This window comes from Notothenia coriiceps, unplaced genomic scaffold (genome assembly GCF_000735185.1).
Source record: "Notothenia coriiceps isolate Sejong01 unplaced genomic scaffold, NC01 NC01_scaffold00001460, whole genome shotgun sequence".
NCBI classification, from domain to species: Eukaryota; Metazoa; Chordata; class Actinopteri; order Perciformes; family Nototheniidae; genus Notothenia; species Notothenia coriiceps.
The window spans coordinates 252,734-278,581 of NW_011334161.1; the positions used below are offsets into that span (position 1 = coordinate 252,734).

General features: G+C 39.7%; 2 protein-coding genes across 2 annotated transcripts in view; both read right to left on the minus strand.

The window, feature by feature from the left end:
• LOC104961396 (rho guanine nucleotide exchange factor 18) overlaps positions 1-4,695 on the minus strand; it is a 38,399-nt gene extending 33,704 nt beyond the window's left edge. The window contains exons 1-2 of the mRNA XM_010789700.1: positions 4,541-4,695; positions 1,285-1,332 (exon numbers count right to left, since the gene is read on the minus strand). The gene's annotated coding sequence lies outside the window, so the exon portion shown is untranslated. The remainder of the gene's footprint in view (positions 1-1,284; positions 1,333-4,540) is intronic.
• Positions 4,696-7,225: 2,530 nt separating this feature from the next.
• The window catches only part of insra (insulin receptor a), a 54,447-nt gene continuing 35,824 nt past the window's right edge, over positions 7,226-25,848 (minus strand). The window contains exons 6-21 of the mRNA XM_010789527.1: positions 25,521-25,735; positions 23,075-23,201; positions 22,110-22,363; positions 19,883-20,050; positions 17,495-17,693; positions 16,436-16,716; positions 15,550-15,689; positions 14,642-14,801; positions 14,029-14,128; positions 13,875-13,942; positions 13,271-13,500; positions 12,288-12,398; positions 10,801-10,960; positions 10,055-10,184; positions 9,516-9,650; positions 7,226-9,168 (exon numbers count right to left, since the gene is read on the minus strand). Of these exons, the coding sequence (XP_010787829.1) occupies positions 8,811-9,168; positions 9,516-9,650; positions 10,055-10,184; positions 10,801-10,960; positions 12,288-12,398; positions 13,271-13,500; positions 13,875-13,942; positions 14,029-14,128; positions 14,642-14,801; positions 15,550-15,689; positions 16,436-16,716; positions 17,495-17,693; positions 19,883-20,050; positions 22,110-22,363; positions 23,075-23,201; positions 25,521-25,735 (2,836 nt within the window). The 3' untranslated portion in view covers positions 7,226-8,810. The remainder of the gene's footprint in view (positions 9,169-9,515; positions 9,651-10,054; positions 10,185-10,800; positions 10,961-12,287; positions 12,399-13,270; positions 13,501-13,874; positions 13,943-14,028; positions 14,129-14,641; positions 14,802-15,549; positions 15,690-16,435; positions 16,717-17,494; positions 17,694-19,882; positions 20,051-22,109; positions 22,364-23,074; positions 23,202-25,520; positions 25,736-25,848) is intronic.

Here is a 25,848-nt window from a genome sequence, read left to right on the forward strand (position 1 = left end):
CAGTGCAAAGTAGTGCATCGTACACACTTTACTAAACTCAGGCTCTCTAAAATATATAAGGAGGTGGACCCAACTTGTGACAGATGTAGCCAAGCACCGGCGAGTCACGCACACATGTTCTGGTCTTGTCCGGTCTTACCCTCTTATTGGACTGACATCGTTTTAGATCACTGTCAGAAATCACTGGAAAACCGATCGCTCCTAATGCCATGACCGCACTGTTTGGTGTAACCCCACCCACATGGCCACTCTCTTCTCTGGAGACAGCCTTCATAGCCTTTGTTACCTTACTAGCCAGACGCCTGATATTGCTCATGTGGAAATCTCCAACATCCCCTTCACACACCTTGTGGTTAAAAGAAGTCCTAAATTCAGCCAAACTTGAGAAAATAAGGTGCATACTGAGGGGCTCCCTGGGGAAATTCCACAAGATGTGGAACCCCTACTGCAAGTATATGCGGGAGCTGGACATGCCGGATGTCTTTGTACAACAGGGTGGTGGACCTGTGGTGTTAAATTGTAATTAGTGGGCGGCTGACTGACCAACAAGTGCTATGTTTTTTATTTAAAAAAAAAAAAATGTTGTATCTTTTATTTTTGATATATTTGGTCTTTTTGTTCCATTTATGCACATTCCTTGATCTCTACTGTTGCATTAAGTTATTAATAATGGACTTAGACTCAGAGCCTTTAGATTTAGATTTTTTTGTTGATTTTTGTCCTGTCGCAATCCATTTTTTTGTTGTTGTTGTTTTGTTTTCACTTATTTTTTGTTTTGTCTTTGTTTTTTATCCTGTCGAACTCGAATCACATTGTTGTCATCCTAATTTGTTTGCCAACTGCTATTGTGCTGTCTGTCTGGCTGTTTGTTTATAAAAAAAATAAAAATAAAAAGGTGAAAAAAAAGAAACAGTACACAGTTAATGTCATGGTGCTAAATCCAGACAACAAGCTAATGTAACACTGGAGAGGGAACAGGTTTGACAAACTGGGACAGCCCTTAGACAAACACACAGCTGTACTACAAATGAAACAATTACTTAAAAGGGAAACGGGTGCCGTTTGTGAGTCAATGTATCAAACTTCCTTTTCGACTTGAATGGGACATCACAAGACATGAATGTCAACAAGCCTTAATCTGTGCAGCATTTCCGTGTGACTGTGATAAATGTCTCATGTCTAATCCTATGACTGACACATCCTTTCAAATCCAGCTTTGAAGAAAAATCTTTCCTCATTTCTATTTTTGAATGACTCTAAATAAAAACAATCTCTATGACTCACCTTTTTTTATATTATTGTCTTCCGTGTGTACACTGTTTCCTCGTGACACTGGTAAAAAAAAAGAAGGGAGAAAATCATGTTAAAGCGGTGGATAAAATCAGGAGAAGAAAATGGAGAACAAAAGTGACATTGAAGGCTCTTTGGTCGCCGTCTGAGTGAATTAGGTGCTTAGTCAGAAAGCAGAAAGCGGTGTGTGTTCTGGTGTTGGTGCAAAGGCCCTCAGTGACCCTGCTGTCTGTGTCTGAGTATCTGTGTGTGTGTGCATGCTAATGAGAGTCAATGAGACTGACCCACTGTTGTTTACTAAGGCCTCCACCTGCCTTCAATGCAGCGGTAGCAAAGCTTTAGGCAAATAAGACCGAAAACATTCTATTATTTACGTGGTAACAAAAATCTTACTGCATTCTAGTTGTGTCAAAGTAGCAGCTGGTAAAAGTCAGACACACCTAAAACAAACACACAGCTGTTTGACTAAAGAAGTTGGGACGCAAAGTCACACAGGAGTTGTCCCGCTAGCCTCTGGCCGACCTGTTCGACACACAACCAAATGTTTTACAGAACAAGAGTAGAAACTAAAGTACCAACTGCTTAGAAAGGCTTATCAAACCTTATATTCATAATAGCTTCACTATGCTACTAGAGGTGGGTGTTTTTTCGAATACACTTGATATAGGTGATATGGGCTCCGCAAATAGACGATAAGTACAGGTAAATAAACCCCCCCGCCCATCAACTATTGCTAAAACATAGAATTACAATTTTGATATTTTCTTAATTGCTTAAAGCGAGCAATTGACTAAGACACAAGACTAAGATTCAGCCAGCATAGAAGTGCCTTGTGCTAATGCAAATGTCCCGATGTTAACATGCTCACAATAACAATGGTAATCTTTGATGTTTACATTGCGACGCAGGTGAACAATAGAAACATTCACCATCTAATGGCTCTTGAGATCATTCTTGTGGGCCAAAGAGGGGAAACGATGGACAGACAGACCAACCAGAAAAAGTTGCAATACACAGGGATAAGACATGGATTTTAGCATGAATAAAAATGCCAGACAATCAATAAATAATCAGTTATTTGCCCCAAAAAAATCTCGTCTCATATCTTGACACTGTTACGATCTCTTCTGCACAAACATTTCTTGTTGCGTCCTCAAAATCATAGGGGGGAATCACAATGCCCCAGACTGTATTACAATACTCCAAAAGAAAAATATATTTGTGATAAGATTGAGCCATTTATTACATGTTAGCCTTTTATTTTAATTTTTGAAATCTGACTTCACAAAAAAAAAAAACTGTTGCATTATGTAAACATACTATAATTTAAAAAGGTTACAATTCTGAAAACAATGTACTATTTGGAAGTGATGATCAGCAATATAGTATTTATAGTTACAGTTATGTGTGTCTGTAGTAGACATTGTAGTTCTCTAAGGACATCAAAGCAACTGTTTTAAAAAGTGAGGCCCAGGGTTAAGCACTTTTTTTCAAGGCACTTACGTATCACATTTCTTTCTTTATGCACATGTTTCTAAGCTTCTTCGTATGCTATTAGCTAACTGTGGTTGTAGGTTGAAACGGTTGAAACCCCTTGTTGTGAGTGACAGCCACACCTCAAATGATTCACCCACACTGGGTGGAAAGGGAACAGAACAGCATGAAATACAGGTCATTCCCTGCTAGAGACAAAACAAGACCAGCAAGTCTGCCAAGTATCTTGCAGAGGACAGAGAGACAAGAAGGAAAAACTGCTAAATGCAGTGTGTGGAAAGTAGTTTCACTGAGAAAAATAACAACAACACAATTAAAACAAGTAAGAGCTATTGATGTTTCAACATGACAAGGCAAGTGAAACCGACCATCAACGGTTATAATCCCAGAAACTTTACCCTTTAGCCTAAAGATGTCACAATAGCTAACTGATACAAAGAACCAAGTAATGTGAAATGCTCTTGTTTCTTACAAACCCTGGGGGGCAGTTGTTTCACATCATCACAGAAGTATTTTTCTAAAACCACAAAAGCTGATGCAAAAGGCATAATAAATAACAAATAATGCCGTCACATCAACCAGCCTTGACACAGTTTGCTCATTAACTTCTCGACACTGTCGTGTTTTTTTAATGTTGGTGTAGTGTGTAAATGCATGCCAATCTGTTTCTGTCAGTGTGAACAGGTGAATTCTACCCTTTACCAAAAGGGACATATGTGTGCATGCAATGCAGTATTTACCCTGTGTAACTTACAGCACTTTCTAATTGTAAACATATGAGACTGTCAAACAAATCTAGTCTATTTGGATCCGATACCCTCCATGAATGACCTTGTTTAATAAACACATTTGAGCTCTTTTACTATAACTTATTTAAGCTGTCCATTCTTCATGAGCTTTTCCAAATGTACCAAATAATTGTAGATTTGTACTGGATTTCTTTTTTTCCAGGTAATTTTCAATAGTATGAACATTATTCGGAAAACTCTTTAAACTTGAATCACACTGAATATGTAGCCTGGGTTATTGTTTGTTTATCTTGCATTGTTGTTAAATGGCAATACAGTTTTATTTGAAAAGTACTGCTCACAATAATGTAGTTTAGCCATAAGGTCTGGATGTTTCCTGTGACTGATTACAACTCAAAACCGTAAGGGAATTTGTGTTATCAACGGTAGGTGGTATGTGAGGAATCCCAAGGTGACAGGTGAGAGTTACTGACCTGGATTCCAAACATTAAAATGATCCATTATAATGTCGGATTACTGAACAGAGACAGGTGCTTTGTCAGTTTTGGGAGATAGAACAAGGCAGTCTAGAGTTGAGACAGCTGTGACAGCAGGTTGCTACTTGTTAGCTACCTATGTTTCCCAAGGCTAACATTACCAGTTGACAAATGGAAATTAAATTGAAGTTTCCTTAGCTAACTTTCATAATGTCACTAAACCGACGACAGCAACGTCACATTACAAATACGTTATTTATTAACCTCAATTTAGAGTTAAAGTAACACATTAGTGTCAGTTTCCCATGTCATGTCGAGTCAAATAAGAAACAAAACACTAAAAGGAAACAGCTTTTGTTTTCATTATGGCGACATGTTTATAAAGTTAGTTAGCATGGGTAAAGGTAGCTAACCCATGCTAACAAAAACATGCTAATTTACGTTGCTAACACATTTTAACATTAATCACCGTCGTATATCAACTTGTCCGCCTTATCTAACAAGAACAATTAAACAATAGTTTCCTCTCACCTGGTATTGAAATAAAGCAGCAGCAGCAAGTTTTTATCACGGAAAGGCAATATATGGAATATATTCCAACAATGTCCAAAATAAAGGAGACACAGTGAGGATGCTTCAGGAAGAACAAGTGCACACACATTAAGATATAATGGAGGTGGGAGGCATGGCTGGAGGAGGGCGTTTAAAATAAATCCCAGCCTCCTCTGGATGAGCCCTCCTTCCTCCTCTGACCATTGTGGGAATGGTTTAGTTCAGTCAACACATTCTGCAGGTTCATCCAGCAGGACCGACAGCTGCTCACATTCCCTTTCAATTAAGTGGGGGAATGTGACTAAGTACATATACTCAAGTATTGTATTTTAGTAAAACATTTAGGTACTTTTACTTGTGTTATTTCGTTTTGTGCTATTTTATACTTTTACTCCACTACAATTTGTTGGCAAATGTTGTACTTTTTACTCCACTACATGTATTTAACATATTTAGTTACAAGTTAATTTGCAGATCTATGTTATTAATAAAAAAACGTTAGTCAATTAATACATTATCATATATTTCTTAAAGGTTAAACCACCCAGTAGTAATTGAAGTAATTCAAATAGCCCACACTAAGTGCAACATTGAACTGATGACCACATACATGCATCAATAAATATAATACAATCATTTTAAATATATGCTGCTTAAATGGGCCATTCTGCATTATGAGTACTTTATCCTATTTTGATGCTAAAACTTTTACTTGTAGCAGAGTATTTTAACACTGCAGTATTGCTATAACCTGAATACATCTTCCACCTTTGTCTAAATTACATGATGAATGCTTGTGCACCTTGCATGCTCCACAGTCATTATTTGGCATTGACATTAATTATCACATTACATTTCAGGATTACTTTTACGGTAAGAAGTAATGACACCACGCCCAGCACGCTGAGGGTGGAAACCTGTTTGTGTGAAAACTGAGATGTTGTTTTATTTCGAAAAAAATGAACAGCTTTTCTTTATAGGCAACTAAAGGCAATGCAGGTAGGAACTCAGGTAACATTTTCCATTAAGCATTTTTTTGTATCAAATTGAAGACAGGTGGGCAGTGGTGTTATTCTGTACTTAAGTAACAATCTGAGATTCTTGAGTTTCCATTTTATGCTACTTAACATTTCTACGCCACTAGATTTTGGGGGAAGATAATGTATTTTTAACTCCAATAGTTTTATAACTTTGGTTAATTTACAAATGAAGATCCTTAAAAAATAAATAGTAGCCTAAAATTGTATATTAATACCCAGCAGTACATAAAGCAAATTAACTTCACCTTTTACCAGCTACAACATTAAAGTGATGAACACACATACATGCCTCAATAATTATAATTGACGAACTCATGTGTTTGTTTGTTTTTTCGTTGCGTAGATCTACAATTTCATAACAAGTGCGTGACTCCACCTGCTGGTTAAGAGTGTGCTATAATTGAAAGCTCCTATAACCACACTTGGTGCTAAGAAAGCTTTGTTAAAGAAAATCACTATACGCTTTGAAAGATAAAAGTATCTTTTCACAATAGTAAAAGGAATAATAAGAGCCAACCAAACTCTTTCAATATACAAATACACATTGTAAGTGAAGCTAATCTGTAACACCATATTTACAAGCCTTTACGGAAGGCACTAAATCGGTCACAATTCTAGTTATGGTAGTTATTTTACCTGCATACCTTGTTTGTTTTAAACTTTTATGGTTTATTGCTCTAATTGCGAGTCGTGTTGGATAAAAGCATCAGATAAATGTCAGGCATGACTTCATCTAAACTCCCTATAAGGAAGTGTTAAACCAATTTTCCTCGAAGCTTACTTGTTTTTCATATCTGGATTCATCCTTAAATGTGTTTTTAATGTTGTGCAGTTATGTGCAGGATTAATACGTATATAAATTGTTCAAAGCTTGGCCATGTAGTATGTCATCACATAGAGCAGGGGTGTCAAACTCAAGGCCTGGGGGCCAAATCTGACCCGTGACTTCATTTTCTGTGGCCCCACAAGAGCTAGCAAAGAATATCATATGTTTATTATACGGTTACAGGCCGATTTATAGAAGCACGTAGCCCATAAACTACATGTCCCACAATGCATCTCAAATTAGCCTTTTTTCTCAGAATTTTACTATTTTTTTTCAAAATATTCATTTTTTCTTAGAATTTGCCTTTTTCTCAGAATCTGCCTTTTTTTCAAAATGTCATTTATCTTTATTTTGACTTTTTTTTTTTTTACAGAATTTGCCTTTTCTTTTTAAATCAGTTTGTCAATGAAGAGACTTGCGATGATTTGCCCTAGACCTCTGCTTTCAGACATAGTTAATTATGAAGTTATTACCCTATCCGATAATAATCCAATGCAGAGGAAATAATGTAATATAATACATTATTTTATATATATTAAATATTTATATATGTATTTTTATATAGTCTTATATATAAAACTGGCCCTTTGAGTGCAACCATGATGCTAATGTGGCCCGAGATTAAATTGAGTTCGACACCCCTGACATAGAGGGTAGTTTCCATATACTGGCGTCCAGCAGGTGGCATCATTGTACTAACCCTAATACATGAACACAGCCATCCAGCATGAAAAACAATTACAAACATTACTGCACATAGCATTTAATATATGCAATTTGATAAATGCATTAGTCTTCTTCCCTAGAGATAGGTTTTTATTAAATACTATAGGCGTATTGGCAGACATACACATGGAAAAGTACTGTACATAAACATTTTATAGGCTGCATTTGAATCTATCAGGACATTTCTTTTTTACTTAGTTGTATTTATGTTTAGCCTTTCTTGTTTTAAATGATTGCAACTATGGTCAAGTTTATCCCAAATTAAAAGCCTAATCATTATGAGTCAATTATCAGTATGTAAAAAATAGAATATCTTCTAAAAAACATATTTGAGCATTCATTGCCAAAAAATATTGGCTGTAGTGTTGAGTGGTTGTGTAACAAAAATAATCTGCCAAAGGATTTCTCTCATATCCAAAAAGATCAATATCTGCGTTGGCCTTTCGCAAATTCCCATCTCACCCAGGCTCGAGTTTGTTTACTCCGTATGTTTGCATTTCTGGCTCTGTTGAGAACTAACTCTTACCTTCCCATACTCACTGACATAAAACACAAACTTCCCTTTATATACACACACATAACAATCTCAGTACTCCCTAAAGAAACAAAGAACTGACTTGAAAAACAGTATCAATGAAAGAATGGAAAATATCAGAAAAAACTGAAGGAGCCTCTTCACGAATGCACCTCGCTGCTTTATTTTACAGCACTATTTTATTTGATCTTGATATGACGGGCAGACATCTTAAGCTGAAGTTGCCAAACACTCTTTACTCCCAGGCATCACGTAGCAAAAAGACCAAGTGCTGTTGGTTGATCATGAGTCCAAAAAAAAGCGAATTAGTAGGATTTTCTGGATTAGAAAAAATAAACAGAGACTAACATGTAAAAACATTTTCTATCATCGTAAATACCTCAAGAATGACAACATATCAGCTATGTACAAAAACATCAACAATATATTCATATATATATATTTATATATATTTTTTTATCTTCTATACCCACTAAAATATACCAAAGAAGCAGCTATTGGTCAATCTGAGGAACTCGTTCACCAACATGTTTTTGAAAACAGTTTAAATATCCTTCAGCTGTAAATGTGAACTCAAAAAAAAAAATAAGGAAAAGAAAGAGACGTAAATAAAAATTAAAAAATAGAACCCAACAAAAGTCCTGTGTTTATCCTGTTTGCCATTTTGGAATACTGCAGAGTGTGAGGAGGTAGGCCACTTCAACCAGCTTCTCCAGTGGATAAGAGTTTGTTCGACGATGGACCGAATCTGACCATCCAACAGCGTTCCCAAAGTCTTTCAATCATAGTTCGTCATCCGCTTGCGTACAAAGACTCAGACACAGCTCCATGACAACTGATTTAGGCCACAGACAAAATAGAAGGGCACTTTTTTCAAAATACGTAGCAACCCGGGGATGAAGCCTCTTGCTGAGTTAAGGGGAGGGGGAAACAGTCTGGACTCGGGAGGGGTTTAGCAGCCTTCTTGTTTGTCAAGAGTTTGTTTCACAGTTGAATCGTTAATCCACCCATTCTAGCACAAACTTGGCGATAAAAGTGTGCTATATATAAAATGACAACAAAAAACAAAAATATATTCAAATCTATAGCAATGATGTGTTTGCACGGGATGTGTACAGTATGTTATGAGGGGCTGGACCGCGGCAGGGCCAGTATTCGTCCGTTGTTCTTTCCCCCGTTCATGTGTGTGAAGGGGATGTGGTGCTCCTCGTAGCTGCCCCTCAGGCCCATGGAGGAGGCCTCGTCCCTGTCCGAGCACTGCTCCCTCTGGGAGTAGGACGACGGGTCCAGCGGGATGCTCTCCATGTTCTCCATGTCCAGGTCAAAGTCTTCGCTCTCAGGCGGCTTGTTCTCCTCGCTGTAGAAGAAGGACATTTCCTGGAAGGAAGGATGCAGGTCCTCGCGCAGCATCTCGATGATCTCCTGGAAGGCGGGACGCATCTTGGGGTTGTACTGCCAAGACATCTGCATCAGGTTGTGTCTGGTGGAGGATAAAGAGTGAGATCGGGGTTAGTTTTGTTCGTTCACCATAGTTAATTGTTCGTTTTACAAGTTCTTAAAACATTCTTCTTAAACATTATCCGATATGAAAAGGTCACACATTTCTGAGTTTTATTCTTTAATCAATTTACTTATAATAAAATCTCAGAAATTCTGTACTTTTCGGGATATAACCCACTCCCTAATTGTGGCTGTTATATTGACTACCTGTTGAGGCTCTATTGTAGACAGTAAGAACATCTGTGTGACTGAGCAATGTCAACCAACATACTCAAGTAGAGTGAAAATGATCACAATATATTTTCTCAGTCCATCTCTTGTACTCACATTCTGTCGGCGCAGTTGTCCGGCCGGTCCAGGTATCCTCCGTCCATGACGAACTTGAGGACCTGCTCGTTGGACAGGCCCTGGTACGGCTGCTCGGCCAGCGTGCTGATCTCCCACAGCACTACTCCAAACGACCTGGAATACAAGTGGACGACAAACAACAGCCACAAAGGGACAAAGAGGACGAGCCAATTAGACACCTGACAGCGGAAATCAGTTTGTAAACACTCAACGCAGCGAGCCCGAGGGCGGAGGCTGCCATGCAAGTAAACAATGTCAGATGAAAACAGGTTAGCTACAGAACACACTCATGATCTGATCTCATATGATAAAGACCTACTTAACATGCACTTATTCTCTTTATACTGTATACTACCAGACATATCATGAGCTAAATAGGCAGTCAACGCCTGCAGTGTAACAATGATGGTCGGACACACACACACACACACACACACACACACACACACACACACACACACACACACACACACACACACACACACACACACACACACACACAAAGAGGTGTCACTGACCAGCAGTCTGAATTTGCGGTGAAGACTCCGTCCTTCAGAGACTCCGGAGCCATCCACCTGACGGGCAGCAGCCCCTTGCCTCCCTTCCTGTAGTAGTCCGTCTCGTAGATGTCTCTCGTCATGCCGAAGTCTGCGAGGAAAAGATTGTTATTGATTGCAGTCATACACACCCACACTGATGTGATTTGATACAAAGTGGTATGTTTTTAAGGCACTAATACAATTTAGCACTTATTCTTTACGGATTTCTTCGTCCCTGGAGTGTTTAATCTGCTTTCGAAATCTGTGTTTTATGTTAAATATGTTGAATAAATAGATGTAATTCAACTTGGTGCTTTTGTTGAGGCGAGCCAGTTTAGGTTTGTTGTCTGTTCTGCATAAATAAGTCATGTTTAATTAAGAAAACATAATGAATATATAGGTTATAATGGTTATACATCCAAACCAAAAGCCACTGAGTCTACATTAACAAGCTAATGTATCCATTTCAACACAACGTACAGAGAAACTAACAGTCCACACAACTTTATCTAGCTTTATGTGGAATATCTTATGTTCGCCATACAAGCATTGTCAATTATTGATGCATAAAAGCCACACATTTATAAAATATTTCCCCACCCTTTTTTCAGCAATTTCCTGACTACATGATAAAAATGGCTCCTCAAATGGTAAAATACTTATTTCAAATTCAATAAGCTGTCCTAGTGATGTCAGAACCACCCTGCATCGTTGCCAAAACGTACCTCCTATTTTGACGGTGAGGTCGGTTCCCACCATGCAGTTTCTGGCTGCCAGGTCTCTGTGGACAAACTTCTTGGCGTTAAGGTACGCCATGCCGTCTGCGATCTCAGCGGCCATTTGGATCATCTCCTTCAGAGTGGGAGGCGGGCGCCCGGGGTTGTTCTGAAAGGACACAAGACAGATTTTTAATATCTGACCTGCTAACATAAAAATTCAAACCTTGTTCCATGTCAACAGCACGTGATTTGGAAACTTTGATTGCGCAGGATGAAGTCAAAATAATCAGGTTCATTCAAAACCAAAAGTTTATCATCACACACAACTTCAAAAGTCAAGACAGCACGCTAGTCATATGCATTTTTTACTTGCCGACTCATGCAATAGATACGATCTCATTTTAAACTTCGCAGCTGTCTCCGTGCAGGCTCGCGTCTCACGTGCAAAACCGCATCGTGAAGCCTTTATTTACACTTCAAGTCTATTTTCACGACAATACACATGACAAAATATAAGTGGCACCAAATAAAACACGACCACCACACTAATATAATTTAATACATTGTGTTTTATCATTTTCATTATTCATTTTTTTTCTCTTTTAATATGACTGTTATTTGAATCTGAGTCTTTTATTGATGTTTATTTATTGATTCTGATATATGTTTGAAGCCTGTTAGATCATTAGGGCTCGGACCAGATGGAGCCAGCAGACAGTGGCCTCAGTGTTGCTGTTGTTGCTGACCTGAGGTTTGCACTTTAGACGAGAGCCTAACCTTTTCAGTCAGTTTGGAGACCTGCTGTTCGTCTCCAAACAAGTCTGCTTTCAGCTGCCAAGTGCCGACTGCTAAACTCCTCTGTCAACATCCAATAACTTAAACCTCCTTCTATTGCATTCCAAGTGCCATCTGGATATTGACACACTTCAGAAGATGTAAATAGATAACTTGTACAAGCTAGTCTGTACACAATAATCTGTACACAAATAAAAAACAATTGAAGGTCGGACGCAAAATGTGGTTAATTTGAAGGTACGGTAGGTAAAACTAGTGTGACGATCCGTATTATGATCCGATTATATTAGGGGATTAGTCGTGAATCCACCACAACCTGTCTGGGAGGAAACCAGCAGATGGGGTCACATTTGTCCTCAGAAAATACTTCCTACTTATTGTGTTAACTTAACTGTTGGTTCATTTAAACACTGAAATTGTTCTCTGTTTGAACATCTGTAGTATGTAAAGTGTATTATAAAGTGCAGAAGGAAGTCCTAACTTCTCTAAATTTGAGTAAAACAGTAAACAGGATTTCCAATGCAGAAGCTAAAAGGAAATAAGAAAGTAACACATTTGAAATGTGTTTACAGATAAGAAAAAGCACTGCACCATTTATCTACATAAAGCAGAAAGGAGAAAAAGAAAAATAAGAGCATGGCAGAAGATACGAGTAGTTCTGCATGTTCACTAAAGCTAAAAGCAAATATGAGCATCACCTCAGCGTCGGGTCGCAGAGAGCGCAGGAAGCTCTTCAGGTCTCCGTGCGTCATCAGCTCCATCACCACCAGGGTGGGCTGCCCTTTGGACACAACACCCAGCAGACGCACCTGTGGGGACAAGAAGGGTTCTTTTATTTTGATATATAATCTGGCTTATTTGCATTATGCATTTATCTAACAAACAACTGGTCTGGTAACAGCAAGGTGACTCTGCTGCCCTTCACACAGCTATATGTAGGTCTGGTCTCTGGATGGTGAGACAGTTAGCACCTACTATTCTAGATCAGGGTTATTTGTTTTAAACTTAAACAAAAATAGGCAGTAAAAAATGCTTTTGTACTAGATAATAAACCATATCCATAAAGAAAAACTAAACAATAATAAAGGATTATTTCCTGGTTAAATAAACTAATGAAAATCAAATTAAAGTTTGTCATAAAACATATTTTTTATAGAAGACAGCTTTTCGGTCAATTCTCTCGACATTGAACCACTGAAATTGAACTGACTTGATATTCCAGGAGATTAAAATGCATCACTTTTCTCAAGTCTCAAGTCCAATGTAACCAACTAGGGAATTTAACTTGATTCGCAAAAATATTTTACCATTATGGCCATCCCTACACAGTACTCCAACCATGTATTTTGTTTGAGTAGTATGTAGCTACATATACAGACATTATGCCTGGCACTAACAACAACAGACCATAACAAATAAATAAAACTTAAATACTGAAACACAAAAAATAAATAAAACTAAACTAAATGAAATCGAAAAATCTAAACTGAAATAGAATAATAATAAATTAAAAAAGATATATCCTTCTCCGATCAGTTTGGTGTCTACATACTGTATGGACAGTTGAAACGTTTCTGTGGGGTTCATTGATTCACACCCCACATTGCACTTGTACATATCAGTAACCAAAAAGCTGTGTTTAAGTGCTCGGTGAGTTTCAGAACATGTCGTCTCTCCTTACCACATGGTGGCAGCTGAACGCCTTCATGACGGAGGCCTCGTTCAGGAACTCGATTCTCTCCCGCAGGCTAGCCGACTCGTTCACCGTCTTCACCGCCACGTGTGAGTCCCCCTCGCCCTTGATGATGTCCTTGGCGATTCCCTCGTACACCATGCCGAACGAGCCCTGCCCCAGCTCCCTCAAAATGTTGATCTTGTCCCTGGGCACCTCCCACTCGTCCTCCTCGTACACTGCAGGCACATTTTACAGGAACACGTTACACATGCAGCTTATAGCGACTGAGTTCACAGGACCTTACGAAGGTTGGTTAGAACAAGAAATTGGATAATTTGATCATGCAATTGATCAGTAATCAGATTTATATCCTCTCTTGCATGTTCCAAATCTGATGTTATTTTGCATGCATTTTAAAAACATCTGGCTAGTGTTACACAATGAAGGACTGAAGAGAACATTGGGCATGTTTTTCAGTAGAGTGAGGTTTTGGACTTATTCCGACAAATGTACTTGTTTTGGAAATCCAATCAGGCTGTGTCATGTGCGAGCATATTAAAGAGGACATAAGTAAGCTTCTATATTATTGATGAAACGGCTCTTTGCTTACCGTCAGCAGCGCTGAGGTACTCTGGGTTAGAAGAGGCGTAGATTGGACCACTAGGTCCTTGAGTTTGACTAAAAGGAAAAACACAACATTTATTTTAATAAATACATCATAATAAGATAATGCATGACAACAACAGGATGTACTGACTCCGTACCTCTTCTTGAACATGACAAATCCTGCGCCGGCCACGAACAGCAGCAGCACAAAGCAGATGATCGGTCCGATGACGATCTTCATCGCGTAGAGAGGATCGCCTGTTCAACACACAGAGAGTGAGTCACATTTCAGGTAAGAACAACAACAAGCTGCAGCGCAAGGATCAATATCTGGCTCTGTGAACATACACGAGTACAACTTGGAGCATCTCTTGATCTCCATGTAATGCTTGAGAGGACTTAGTCATACAAAGCATCTGCATTTTAATCTTCTGCTTTTGCATCCATTCAGATTGATGTGTAATCAAATGTTCCATCTCATCAAGTGTGCTGCTGGTGGGAACTAATCTCATAAAATATCAAATGAACTAAAGTTACATTTCAGAACAAATATTGTATTTCTACGGAGCCCTGTGCGGTCAAATGATAGAATTAAAAACTGAGTAAAAAATGTGAGAATCTGTGCAAACTTATTTGTAAATCCTGTCCTGTGTGGTTTTGCATTTGAGAGACGTGAAATAGCAATACTTGATTGTAAAACTGTGTGAATAGAATCATATTGATGCATGCATGTCTTGGTTTGGTTTGCCTTCATGTCAATTGCAGACTTACTTGCGTCCTTTACGTGGAAGTGCGTGGGGTCGGTCCAGGATCCGTTACCGGCCAGAGACGTGGCCCGGATCCTTACCGTGTAGTTCCCAGGATGCATCACTTTCAGCCTGCAGCCGTGGGTCTCTCTGAACATGCTCCTGGACACGCAGTAGTGCAGCTCCTGCAGGAGAACAACGCCGAGGTTCAGATGTCAAAGTCAAAGTCATAGTCAATCTTCCAGGTTGTGTGTACAGACAGAGAGATCGAAATACCGTTTCCCACAATCCCCAAAAATAAAAACAAATGTATATAAAAATATGTGTGCAAATATGTAGATATAATCAAAGACACATTTTTACATGTGCACACATTAAGAACTGATAGATGTGAACAATAAATGACAAACCAATGCTTCATCCTTTCCCAGTTTAAAAAAACATTTGCACTTGCATTGGATTTAAAGTTGTATTTCATATTTCCACTGTGGAAAGCATCCATGTCTTTTCTTGTTTTCCACAGCGAATAACAGTCTGCAGCATCAGCCAGATGTTTTGTAGACCTGTCTCCATAGCAACTGAAACATGGTGCAACTCTAAAATTACTTTTCCATTAACTTTATCACCCAAATCACATTAGTGAAACCACAAATTCAAAATGCAAGTCCAGTAATAAGTATTGCCTCTCTTATTTGTCTGTGCTGCATGGGCAGTTTAAAGATGGATGCATTACATTTGATTGTCAGTGAAATTGTCTTTCATTAGCGGCTCGTTAGACAAATGAGAAAGGGAAATATAAAAAGTGCTTTGTGACTGTGAATGAGTATAACTGTTTATGTGCTGTTGTAAACTCATGAACTCATGTACTCAGTGACCCAACCACTGAAAACACTGTGTGCGTGCGTGCGCGTGCGTGCGTGCGTGTTTCTTCACCTCAGTATCTCCCATTCTCTTGTAGTTGACCTCGTACAGGATGATCATGCCATTGGGAGACTTTGGTTCCTGCCATGTGATGTGCACAGCATTTTCCGTCACCTCGAAGTTGATGGGACTCAAGACGTTATCGGCTTTGTCTGCGGGGAGAACAAAATCACATTGTCTTATAAATCCTATTTCTAGCAAAACCCAGGTTTGTGTGGATAAAATAGAGGACGAGATGTATCCAGTAGGAATACTTTTCTTTTTCTCTCTATCACTCTCCTCTGCTCACACGGAAAAACAGACATCATTATAGTTTTACCTACGCTCCCATGGCTCCCCGTGTCTTTTAGAATAGTGTTATGTTTTTTTAAAATTATGGACAAGGACAAAGATGGGATCGCTGAGTTTGTTGCATGTATTTTGACTGGATGGATTGCAATGCTAAACAAAATGTTATGTGTAAACAAATGGACTCTTATGTCGCCATGACAACAAAAGGTGGGTTGAATTGAAAGGACGGTAAGAAGTGTATGATTTCTTTGTTAGTTGGACTTTCTGGTTATTCCTACGAGTGCAGAAATGCATGTTCTCTAAAGAAAGCTCAAGGCCCCTATTTACGGAGCTTTTCAACAAATATTCTAGGAATTGCAATACACAGTACAAAAACATCTTTGTAATGAACAAGTCGAAGGCGTTAACAAAATAAAAAAATCTTTTTGTTGCCCAACAAACAGATGACATTCTTTCACTTAACCACTATTTTTCTTTCTTTACAGAGAGTGAGAAAACATTTGTGTGGAGGAAATGAAAAGCCGCCTTTTGTGAGAATAACCAACATCTCCAGGTAGAAACTCATTGATGTTAATGTTTTGTTTGAGAGCTCCAGGTGCCTCCTTACCTTCAGGCATGGTGCGAGCGCTGACGTACGCCGCCATGCTGCAGCGCAGCGGGTCGGTCGGGTGGTTGCAGGCGTGAACTTCGATCTGGTAGCTTGTGAAGTGGCGCAGGTGGGAGATGACGGTGGACTCCTTGGCGTGAACGGTGACGACCGTCTTTATGCTTTCTAACGGCTCCCCGTCCTCGGGGGTGCCTGTGCCGTGGGGCGGGCTGGGGGCGGTGGTGAGGAAGGGGAAGGTTCGGTTGGCGATGCCCATCGTAGACCGCCGATGTCTGGAGCCTCTAAACAAGGAAAGGCAAAATGTACAAGAAATTAAAAAGATGTCAGATCTCCTTGCAACTTTGGAAACCTGTGTGTGACAAAGTCTGTCACTTCCTGAAAGTGACCTTCACAAGCACTCAACGTAGTTGGCTAAGTTACGTTTAACCTTCTTTGTCTAGTTCCTTTGTTTTAAATTACACAACCATGTGTCATTTCGAGTGTGTATGAGAGCAACACCATTAGTGTTTTTCAGGAGAAATTGTCTAAAAATGTGCTTTAAGCTCCATTATTAAATTGGGTTTCACTTTCTCTATGAAGATGACCGGTGTGATATTTGGATCAGCTTTAAACACCTTTGAATTTGAAAGTGTGGACAACTCTTTGTGAGAACAACTTATTTCCTAGTATCACCCTGTATTATACAGTTTAGTTCACTTTAGTGTGCTTTTCTGAGTTGAATTGACTGCAAAACAGTTCTAGGATGCATTTACAATTATATTTACCGTTTCCATACAACTGATAAGCAGAAGGGTCTGCAGGAAATATTTAGCTATGATTTGCTTTAGCACAAATACTCATACTCTCTTATAAAAGAGTGCTCAGCAGGATCCAAATAGCAAACACAAGATGGAACATGTTTTGTGGGAAGCTAAATGGAAATCAATGTTGCAGTGTATTGAGTTTGACAACATGAAGACAAAGAAAAAAAATAGCTCTCTGAAAACAAATCAAACAAAAACACGACATTTTCCTTACGTTTAATTCTTAAAAGAAGTACTCTGCTGTCAGTTGTCTTACTTGAGCTCAAAGACTTCATTGTGGAGGTAATTCTCAAAGGTCTTGCGGTACTCCGAGTCCTCTTTCTCCTTCTTCAGCTCCTTGTCGGTCTTGGGGCAGCCGCAGCACCGCGTCCCCTGGCCGTGATCCTCCGTCTGGTTCCACTTCTGCTCTTCGTCACTGTCCACCTGAGTGGGCACTCGAGACGGCACCTTCATCCCTGGTGAACAGAACAAGGGAGTGAATGGGATTGTTGGTGCAATAAACACGGACATGTTTTATGCACAAACATCAACGTACACACTGGCACAAGCCTGAGGGGCGAGTCTGTCATTGTCATCACCGAGTCCTCACCCCGTCTCTGAGATAAATTACCAGTGACACTGCCTTCCTACTGACTCCTATCCCTCCAGGATGTGAGGGAGGGATGGGAGTTCAGAAGAGGAAAGTTTGGGCTCAGTTTTATGCAAACATTGTCGGGAACTGATGGCAGTGCATCCGTGAAGGTCAGGCTGAGACAGCAAAAAGTGAACCAAGATAGATGTCTGAACTTAGCTTGAACCTGAGGCAGAGTGAGGGGAAGATCCAGTGCCAGGTTTCACGTACATTAGTCGAAATAATACTAAGCAAATAAAGAGATCACCTTAACTGCACTAGATTTTCTCGCTCAAGGGTAGAGATTAGATCTTGGTTCAACTCAAACAAATGTGCCACTATGTTTGAAAGATAAAACCTTTCCAGAAATGCTTTTCTCTTGCCCTTGTTTGTCCTTCCTGCTGAGACACCATGAACACTGTTTCTTTGACATATTTCTATTGGCATTTATTAACTCCAGTTTTGGTGATTTGAATGTTCTAAAAAAGACAAGCCACTCTTCCAGATCTGCCAGCTAATGAAAGCTTTTAAAAAAAGGTTAAATATCTGTTGATTTGTAGGAGTTTCTTCAAACTTAATACTGTTTTATGTAAATGAAGTAAGCAAACAAATATATAAAGAAAATGAGGATAAGATTTTGATGGTTGTTTGTACAATTTTTATTGATTTAGTTTTGGATGTTTGTTTTTGAATTGTTGCCGTTAAGATGGTATGCTTTCTTTTTGATAATTAAATAATGTAATTTAAAGTGGACCTATCATGCTATATTTGAAACATATATTGTAGGGCCATACCTATACAAAACATGTCTGAAGTTTTTTATTTTCAAAATACCAAACAGTTCACCCATTGTAGCCATGCCTCAAACCCTCTTTTGAAGCCCTGTTAGAGAAATGCGGATCTTGGGTCCTTAGCTTGAAAAAAAGAAATAAGAGGAGGCGGAGCTAATGCCTGATCAGAATTCTACCGGAGATAAAGTTAAATTCTGCTGTGATAAAACGCCATCCTATTCTAAATCACATCAAAAGATAATTTCTGAAACAGTATGGAGCTCAAATGCTTTTTCTCTTGCGGGTTTATCACAAGGTGAGTTCTTTTTTTATTCCCTGCTTTTTAAAAACACATGTGCTCTACATTACAGGTTAGCTCTGAGTGTTAGCGAGGCTTGCTAATGTAAACAAAGACGTCCAAAACACGTCAGGCATTGTTTCTGATAGCAACTTTCTGTGGGTCCGCCGACGTCACCACGGATAGACACGTCAGTTCGGATGGAAATCTGTATCCGCTCGTTGTACACCCGTTTTTAAAAGATTTGGGTACGGAGGAAAAGAGAGAGGGTTTATTTCTGACGCTGCCTGAGACTGCCAAAGGCACACNGTTCGGATGGAATCTGTATCCGCTCGTTGTACCCCTGTTTTTAAAAGTTTTGGGTACGGAGGAAAAGAGAGAGGGTTTTATTTTCTGACGTTGCGTGAGTTCCCCGACGCACCGGGGACACATACATGTATTTATGTATAAAAGACATCACAAAGTGCATTTTGCATGATAGGTCCCCTTTAAGTTAAAAGTAGGTCTTTATGTAGACAAATTAATGAGCTGAAATATTAAACTCTCCCCTAAGAACGGGCTCTCATTCCTTGTGGCTGAACCAACTACTACCACTTGAGTCATGGTTAAGATGGCTAAATGTAAAAAAAAAAAAACTATTTGAAAAGTAGCAACAAATTCTGCAAAACCTATAATGCTTCAATAATTGATTTATAAAGGTATCATAGCCTTTTTGAATTGGAATCGAACTGATGAACGGAGATGCATTAAGATTCACACCCCAGAGTTAATATGTACTTAAAATGTCATGTTACCTATTGGGGTCATCGGAAGCAGTTAAGAGCTTGAAATGCTGTTGAGTGGGAGGAGCTTTTCTAGTAATGTGAAGATGACAGAAGACATTCCTCCTCTCTCTTGCTCTTCGACAGTCAAACCACAAACTCAGACGCAGACACAACAACAGACGACCACAACAATGCGGCTCACCCTTCTGACAGTAGTCGAACTTGTAGAGCTCGATGGCTTCCGGCTGCCGCTGACAGAAGACCAGGTAGTGGGTGATGTTACCGTTGGGGTCGTTGGGAGGTTTCCACTTGAGGATGATCTGAGAGGACGAGTTGGACGAGGAAATGGGGTCCAGCGGGACAGAGGGTTCTGAGGAGAGATCACAGGAATACAGAGGTTTAACAAGTGGGATTGGTTGATGTTCAGCAGGGCTTCTTAAAGCATACGCATAATCGTTGATTAAAACGTGACAAAAAAAAGCACATAAATACACTTTTTAAAAACAGTTACAAACATGTACACAATTGTAAGGAATAGGGTGCACCTGTTAAACTATTTAAAAATAAGTTTAATTATGAATACAAATATAAAATCATAAGATGTTGATGGGTCAATTAACTAATATTATAAAAAAAAGCATTCACCTACATATAATATTTAAAAAATGTTGCTGTAAGAAAATACATTTTTAGTTATCAATTTCTCTCCTAATTGTTTTAAGGTGATCAATATTCCATTTGATTCAAATGTTTAACTCTTTAAAATGTTATTCTTCTCACTGTATTAACCTTGGTTTTCACAATTATGCATCCTTCGCAGTTTAAGGTGCATCAGTGAAATGTAAGTATCATTTCACGACTGTAAAGTTACGTGTAATTTCCAGGTGCAAAACAAACTGCATGTTAAGATACATTTTCTATTCCTAATTCGACCCTACTTAGTGAACACAGATTAGCTCCACTAATGCAAGAGGCATGATAAACATGCGGCAGTGTGAGTTGTAATAGCAGTATGGGAACTCTTGCACTAACTGCTTGTTGTTTGTGAAAATTAAATGTAGCTGGCAAAATGTATTTAGCTTCTGTCTAACCAAGTTCTGTGATCATTGATTTGCACCAAATATGGGCATCTGATTACAAAGTGTGTATTCTGTGCAGTACAGAGTACAAAAAGAGGTCACCAGCTACATGTGGCGGGAACACAGACTGGCATCACCGTATAACTGTCCGTCTGCTGAGCCGTCTTTTAAGTAGACGATGAATCAGATTCTCGAGTGGGAGGCAAAAAAAAACAGACACCTTCCATATTAACAGCGTCCCGGCCTGAGGTAAATTAGGAGTTCAGAGAGAATAGAAATATCACTGAACAGAAACTGTGTAGAGGGGAATGAACGGGAGGAAGCACGACAGGCTGAACCCTGAGGAGACACAGAGAGCTGGGTCGTCACAGTGTGATCGGGTTGTCCCTGTTTCATGACGGTGCCACACACTGGTCCGACTGCATTGTCAGACTAAGTTTCACCAGCAGCAGCTTATTCGTAATGACAGCTTTGCCCTTCTGAAGAGGCATTCTGGTTAGACATGAGACAGACCAGGAACCGGGGAGGTTGCCAGACGGGTAAAAAAAACAACCCTCCCGACATCTCTGACTGACTGAGTGATGGGTCTGCTGCTGGAAGCCTGTTGGGTGAGCGAAGGATGTCATGTTTGATGCGGTTTATCAGGAAGGAAGAGCTCATTGTGTAAAAGGAAGCCGGTTAGACGGGCCATCATGACTACGACAAATTCATCTGTACACGATGCACACCGTGGGTGGCAGATTACAATTAAGTACTGGGGAAGAGATTCATCATCGTGGCGTGACCGCCCGCTGCAGACACCTTGCTGCACGAGGTAGCACAGCGTCGGTCGATGGCGCCCAGAGCGGATCGTGCCATCTGTCTGCCTCTCTCCTGTTCTTGTGCCAAGGACATTTTTTGAGCTGACAGACTGACACACACAACACTGGAGTGCACCAGTCAATGATAGTGACACCACAACAAATGTGGATTGCAGACAACCCCAAAAGAAGTCAAAAGAAAAAGGCTTTTTTTTGCGAATTTTTTTCTCCACAAATCGTAACCTGGAGCTTCAAATAACAGCATCTTTTGATAACCTTGAGAATTTGGGTTGAGGTTTGAGATTTTTACTCGTTTTGTTAATTAAGGAAGACGTGTCTCGAACATTAATTTTCTTTTAAGAGATTGCTTGATGATAATAATTGTTCATGTCCGTTACTGTAACCTCATGCCTTTACTGATACCATCTTTTTTTACTTTCTTAAACAGCTTATCTGTTATTCACATAATAAATGAATAATCCAGAGATTTCAAATAAATCGGGGGAGTATTTAACTGGATATCCAGTGAACAACACAGAATCAGTCTTACTGGTGGCGTTGGTGCGGACATATATGATCTTGCTCTTGGCTCCGTGGACCTGGTGCTCGTCAGAGGCTGAGAGCTGCGTTTTCACCATGATGGCGTACTGCGTCCACGGCTTCAGAGGCAAGATGAGGTGACCCGGCTCAAACTGCTCCTTGTCCCCATCTGTGGCCCGGCGCGGAGGGTCAACGTCAGCAATCACCCAGCTGTTGGAGCCGCAGGCGTCCTGCCCGTCAAACTCAGTTACGTTCTGAAAAGTTCTATTTTGGGGGAAAAACAATAACAGTAGATGATAAGGGGAAAAAAAGTGATATGCAGGCTTAAATTGTATTCCAGTTGAGAAAAGGATATTGAGTTTCAGTTTGATGTTTTACAGCCATTTATCATGGAATATATCTGGCCAGGCAGTGAAGGTAAAAAGCTTTACAAAACACCTCTGAGGCAGAAGAGGCGGTTAAAACAGGATTTTTTTTAAAAACTAATAAAGGTCCAAAACTATTGAATACAAATAAATAATACCTTTAAATTAATTCAAACTCAACCTGCATGACCTAGTGATACAATATATTGCAGGATTGATGTCCAGTTCATTGTTTGGTGCTTCACTAAAGCCAACAGGTGACCTCATGTTAGTTTCTGTGGTAATGCTACTTCAGGCAGAGGATGTTACATCTATTGTGTTGAATCTAAAATGCTTCCTTCAATGACTTCTTAGTCAGTTCAGTGTAATTATTTGAAGAGACTCTTTCAGATGTTTTGATGTTATAGAGTAAAGTACCGGGCTAATATTGTAAACAGTAACAGAGTAGTTGTGTTATATCAAGTGTTTTGCCATTAACACCATCCAAAATTCATCTGATCTGATTCAATTCATATTTTTCTTAAATATAATGTACTATGGCAGCTAATAAAATATTTGTCTGGCAGAGATCTAGGTCTGAATGTTAAAGATGGATTTAAAATGTACTTACGCTTCTTTGTAGAGCACCATAAAGCCCAGCAGGTCTCTGAAATCTGGAGGCCAGAAGGGCTCCCACTTGACCATTATCTTATCGCTCATGGTTCGGATCTGGGTAAACCTCAACAGATGGTTCTCACCTGATCAAGAAAAAAAAGAACCAAAATAAAAATTGGAGTACATGGCTATAACTTATCTCTTACAAAAAGAACAGCACTTCATTGTAAAGCTACCATTTACAAATAGCAAGTATTAATCCTGTATTTGACTAATAATAATATTGGGGGGGATGAAACCCTCTTTAATGGGCACACAGCACACGGTGACATTTGGCCTCTGCTTTTAACCCATCTTAGTACCAGGAGTCTAGTACTAGGAGCAGTGGGCAGCTATTGTACAGCGGGAGCAATGGAAGTGGGGGGGAGGGGGTTGTCCTGTGCCTTGCTCAAGGGCACCACGACAGGGCAGGAGGTGAACTGGGAGGTGAACTGGGACCTCTCCAAGTAGCAGTCCAGACTCCATTTTTAGGTCTGGTCGGGGACTTGAACCGGCGACCCTACGGCTCCCAGTACAAGCCCCTACTGACTGAGCCACTGCCGGTATACAGTTGGGCTCCAGTTTGCTGTTATGACCCGGCTGCTAAATGTTTGCACGCAAAACAAGCTAGCAAGTAGGGCTGCTCAATTAATCGTATTTTAATCGCAATTACGATTATGGCTTGCAACGATTACGAAAACAACGTAATCGAAATATAACGATTTTTTAAAAATTATTATTATAAAAATTATTTAAATTGGTTTTTCAGTTGAGTTATGCTTAAAGTTCAGGTAATCAACTGTTAAAAACATACTGTTAAAAAAAAAATGAATATGTTGAATATGTTTTACCAAAATGTTGGCTATATGTTAAGGAGTTTTCAGGTTGGGACAGAGTGCACTTCAACATGTTTGTTGATCTTGTTTATTGGTATTTCCATCCATCCATCCATCTTCTCCCGCTTTTCCGTGGTCGGGTCGCGGAGGTAGCAGTTCCAGCAGAGAGCCCCAAACTTTCTTTTCCCTGGCAACATCCACCAGCTCNCCTTATGGAAAAGCTTCACATATACATCGGTACGCAAATGCGCTTTGTGACACAAGTGACGGTACGCATTTCAGATTGTTGCCGCGCATGCGTACCTGCGTACCACTTATGTGCACCCCTGGATATAATCCCTCCATCTGGTTCTAGGTCTACCCCTTGGTCTCTTCCCAGCTGGACGTGCCTGGAACACCTCCCTAGAGAGGCACCCAGGTGGCATCCTAACTAGGTGCCCGAACCACCTCAACTGGCTCCTTTCGACGCGAAGGAGGAGCGGCTCAACTCCGAGTCCCTCCCGGATGACCGAACTTCTCACCTTATCCCTAAGGGAGACACCAGCCACCCTGCGGAGAAAACCCATCTCGGCCGCTTGTACCCGCTTATTGGTATTTATTATTTTTATATAATTTATTTAAATGTAGATATGAATGTATAATTTTTTTATTTTGTATTGGTTTTTCAGTTGATTACCCTGAACGTATAATTCAACAGTTAAAACGTTCAAATTATTATTTGTATTTGTTTTAAAGTACAATAAATGGATGTTTCCAAAGTCAATGAATAATCGCATTTAATAATCGCAATTACAATTATTGACCCAAATAATCGAGATTATGATTTTTGCCATAATCGAGCAGCCCTACTAGCAAGCACCCCAACTTTAGCAACTGAACTATATTTAACCGTTTAAAACAAGTGTAGAAGAAAGCATCACCCTGTAATGCCATCCAACCAGCATCTGCTATCATGTGACATGTGGGTGTGTTCACATTACAACATACTGTAGGGGCAGCCTATTGGAAATACTCTTGTTCATAAACTACCATTGGAAACAGTGATATGATCCTGAACACAACGTCACCTTTTCAGATAACAACGTTTTCTGTTACAGCTCATTCTAAGCGGAAGAAAAAAACGGTGCAAAGTTGAAATTATTTTCCACAAGATTTTCCAGGACATTTTACTTTCTCGCTCTTTTCCCTGACTAAAAATGTTTTCCAGGACACGTTGGAACCATGAGTCTCTTTAGTTTTCAAAAGAATAAAGTAAAAGTATCAAAAACATATAAAATATTATCCCCTTGTCTCAATCTATAATGAAACAGCATAAACTCATCCCTGCTCACCGTCACCTAGATCAGAATATGTAGTTAAAGACAGAAAAAACAAATAGGACAAAACCTATATCACTGTTACCATGTCAACAGTTATTCTTTGCTTTGCTCTGTTGGTTGTTCCCAGTTAATCCATCAGTAAACATATAGGAACAGGAAATGACCATCATAACAATAACTAGGACTCTGTTTGTGTCTGTACCAGAGTCGACTCGTCTGTTGCCATAGTGACTCCTGTAACAGCTGGCATGTTTTCAGAGGTTCTTACATGAGGCCTGGTCTCCGTTGGTCTTGGAGGCGATGTCGTTCTTGATTTGCCTGTCTTTGGTCCCCGACACCTCCTCCATCTTGCGGATCTCCGACATGCAGAGTTTGGAGTTGTAGTGGAAAAACATGCGTCCCTGAAGGATGGTCAGCTTGTGTTTGGACCAATCCCAGAGCTGCCGCAGGTTCTGGTTATCCAGGGCATAGAACGAGTAATTTCTGGAAAATAACACACAAAATTGCATGAAACATATCCTTCATGATGCATAGGATTTAGCTGAGGATCATATGAAAAATGTAAAAGTGTCTGAGAGTGGTTAGCCCACATTTTG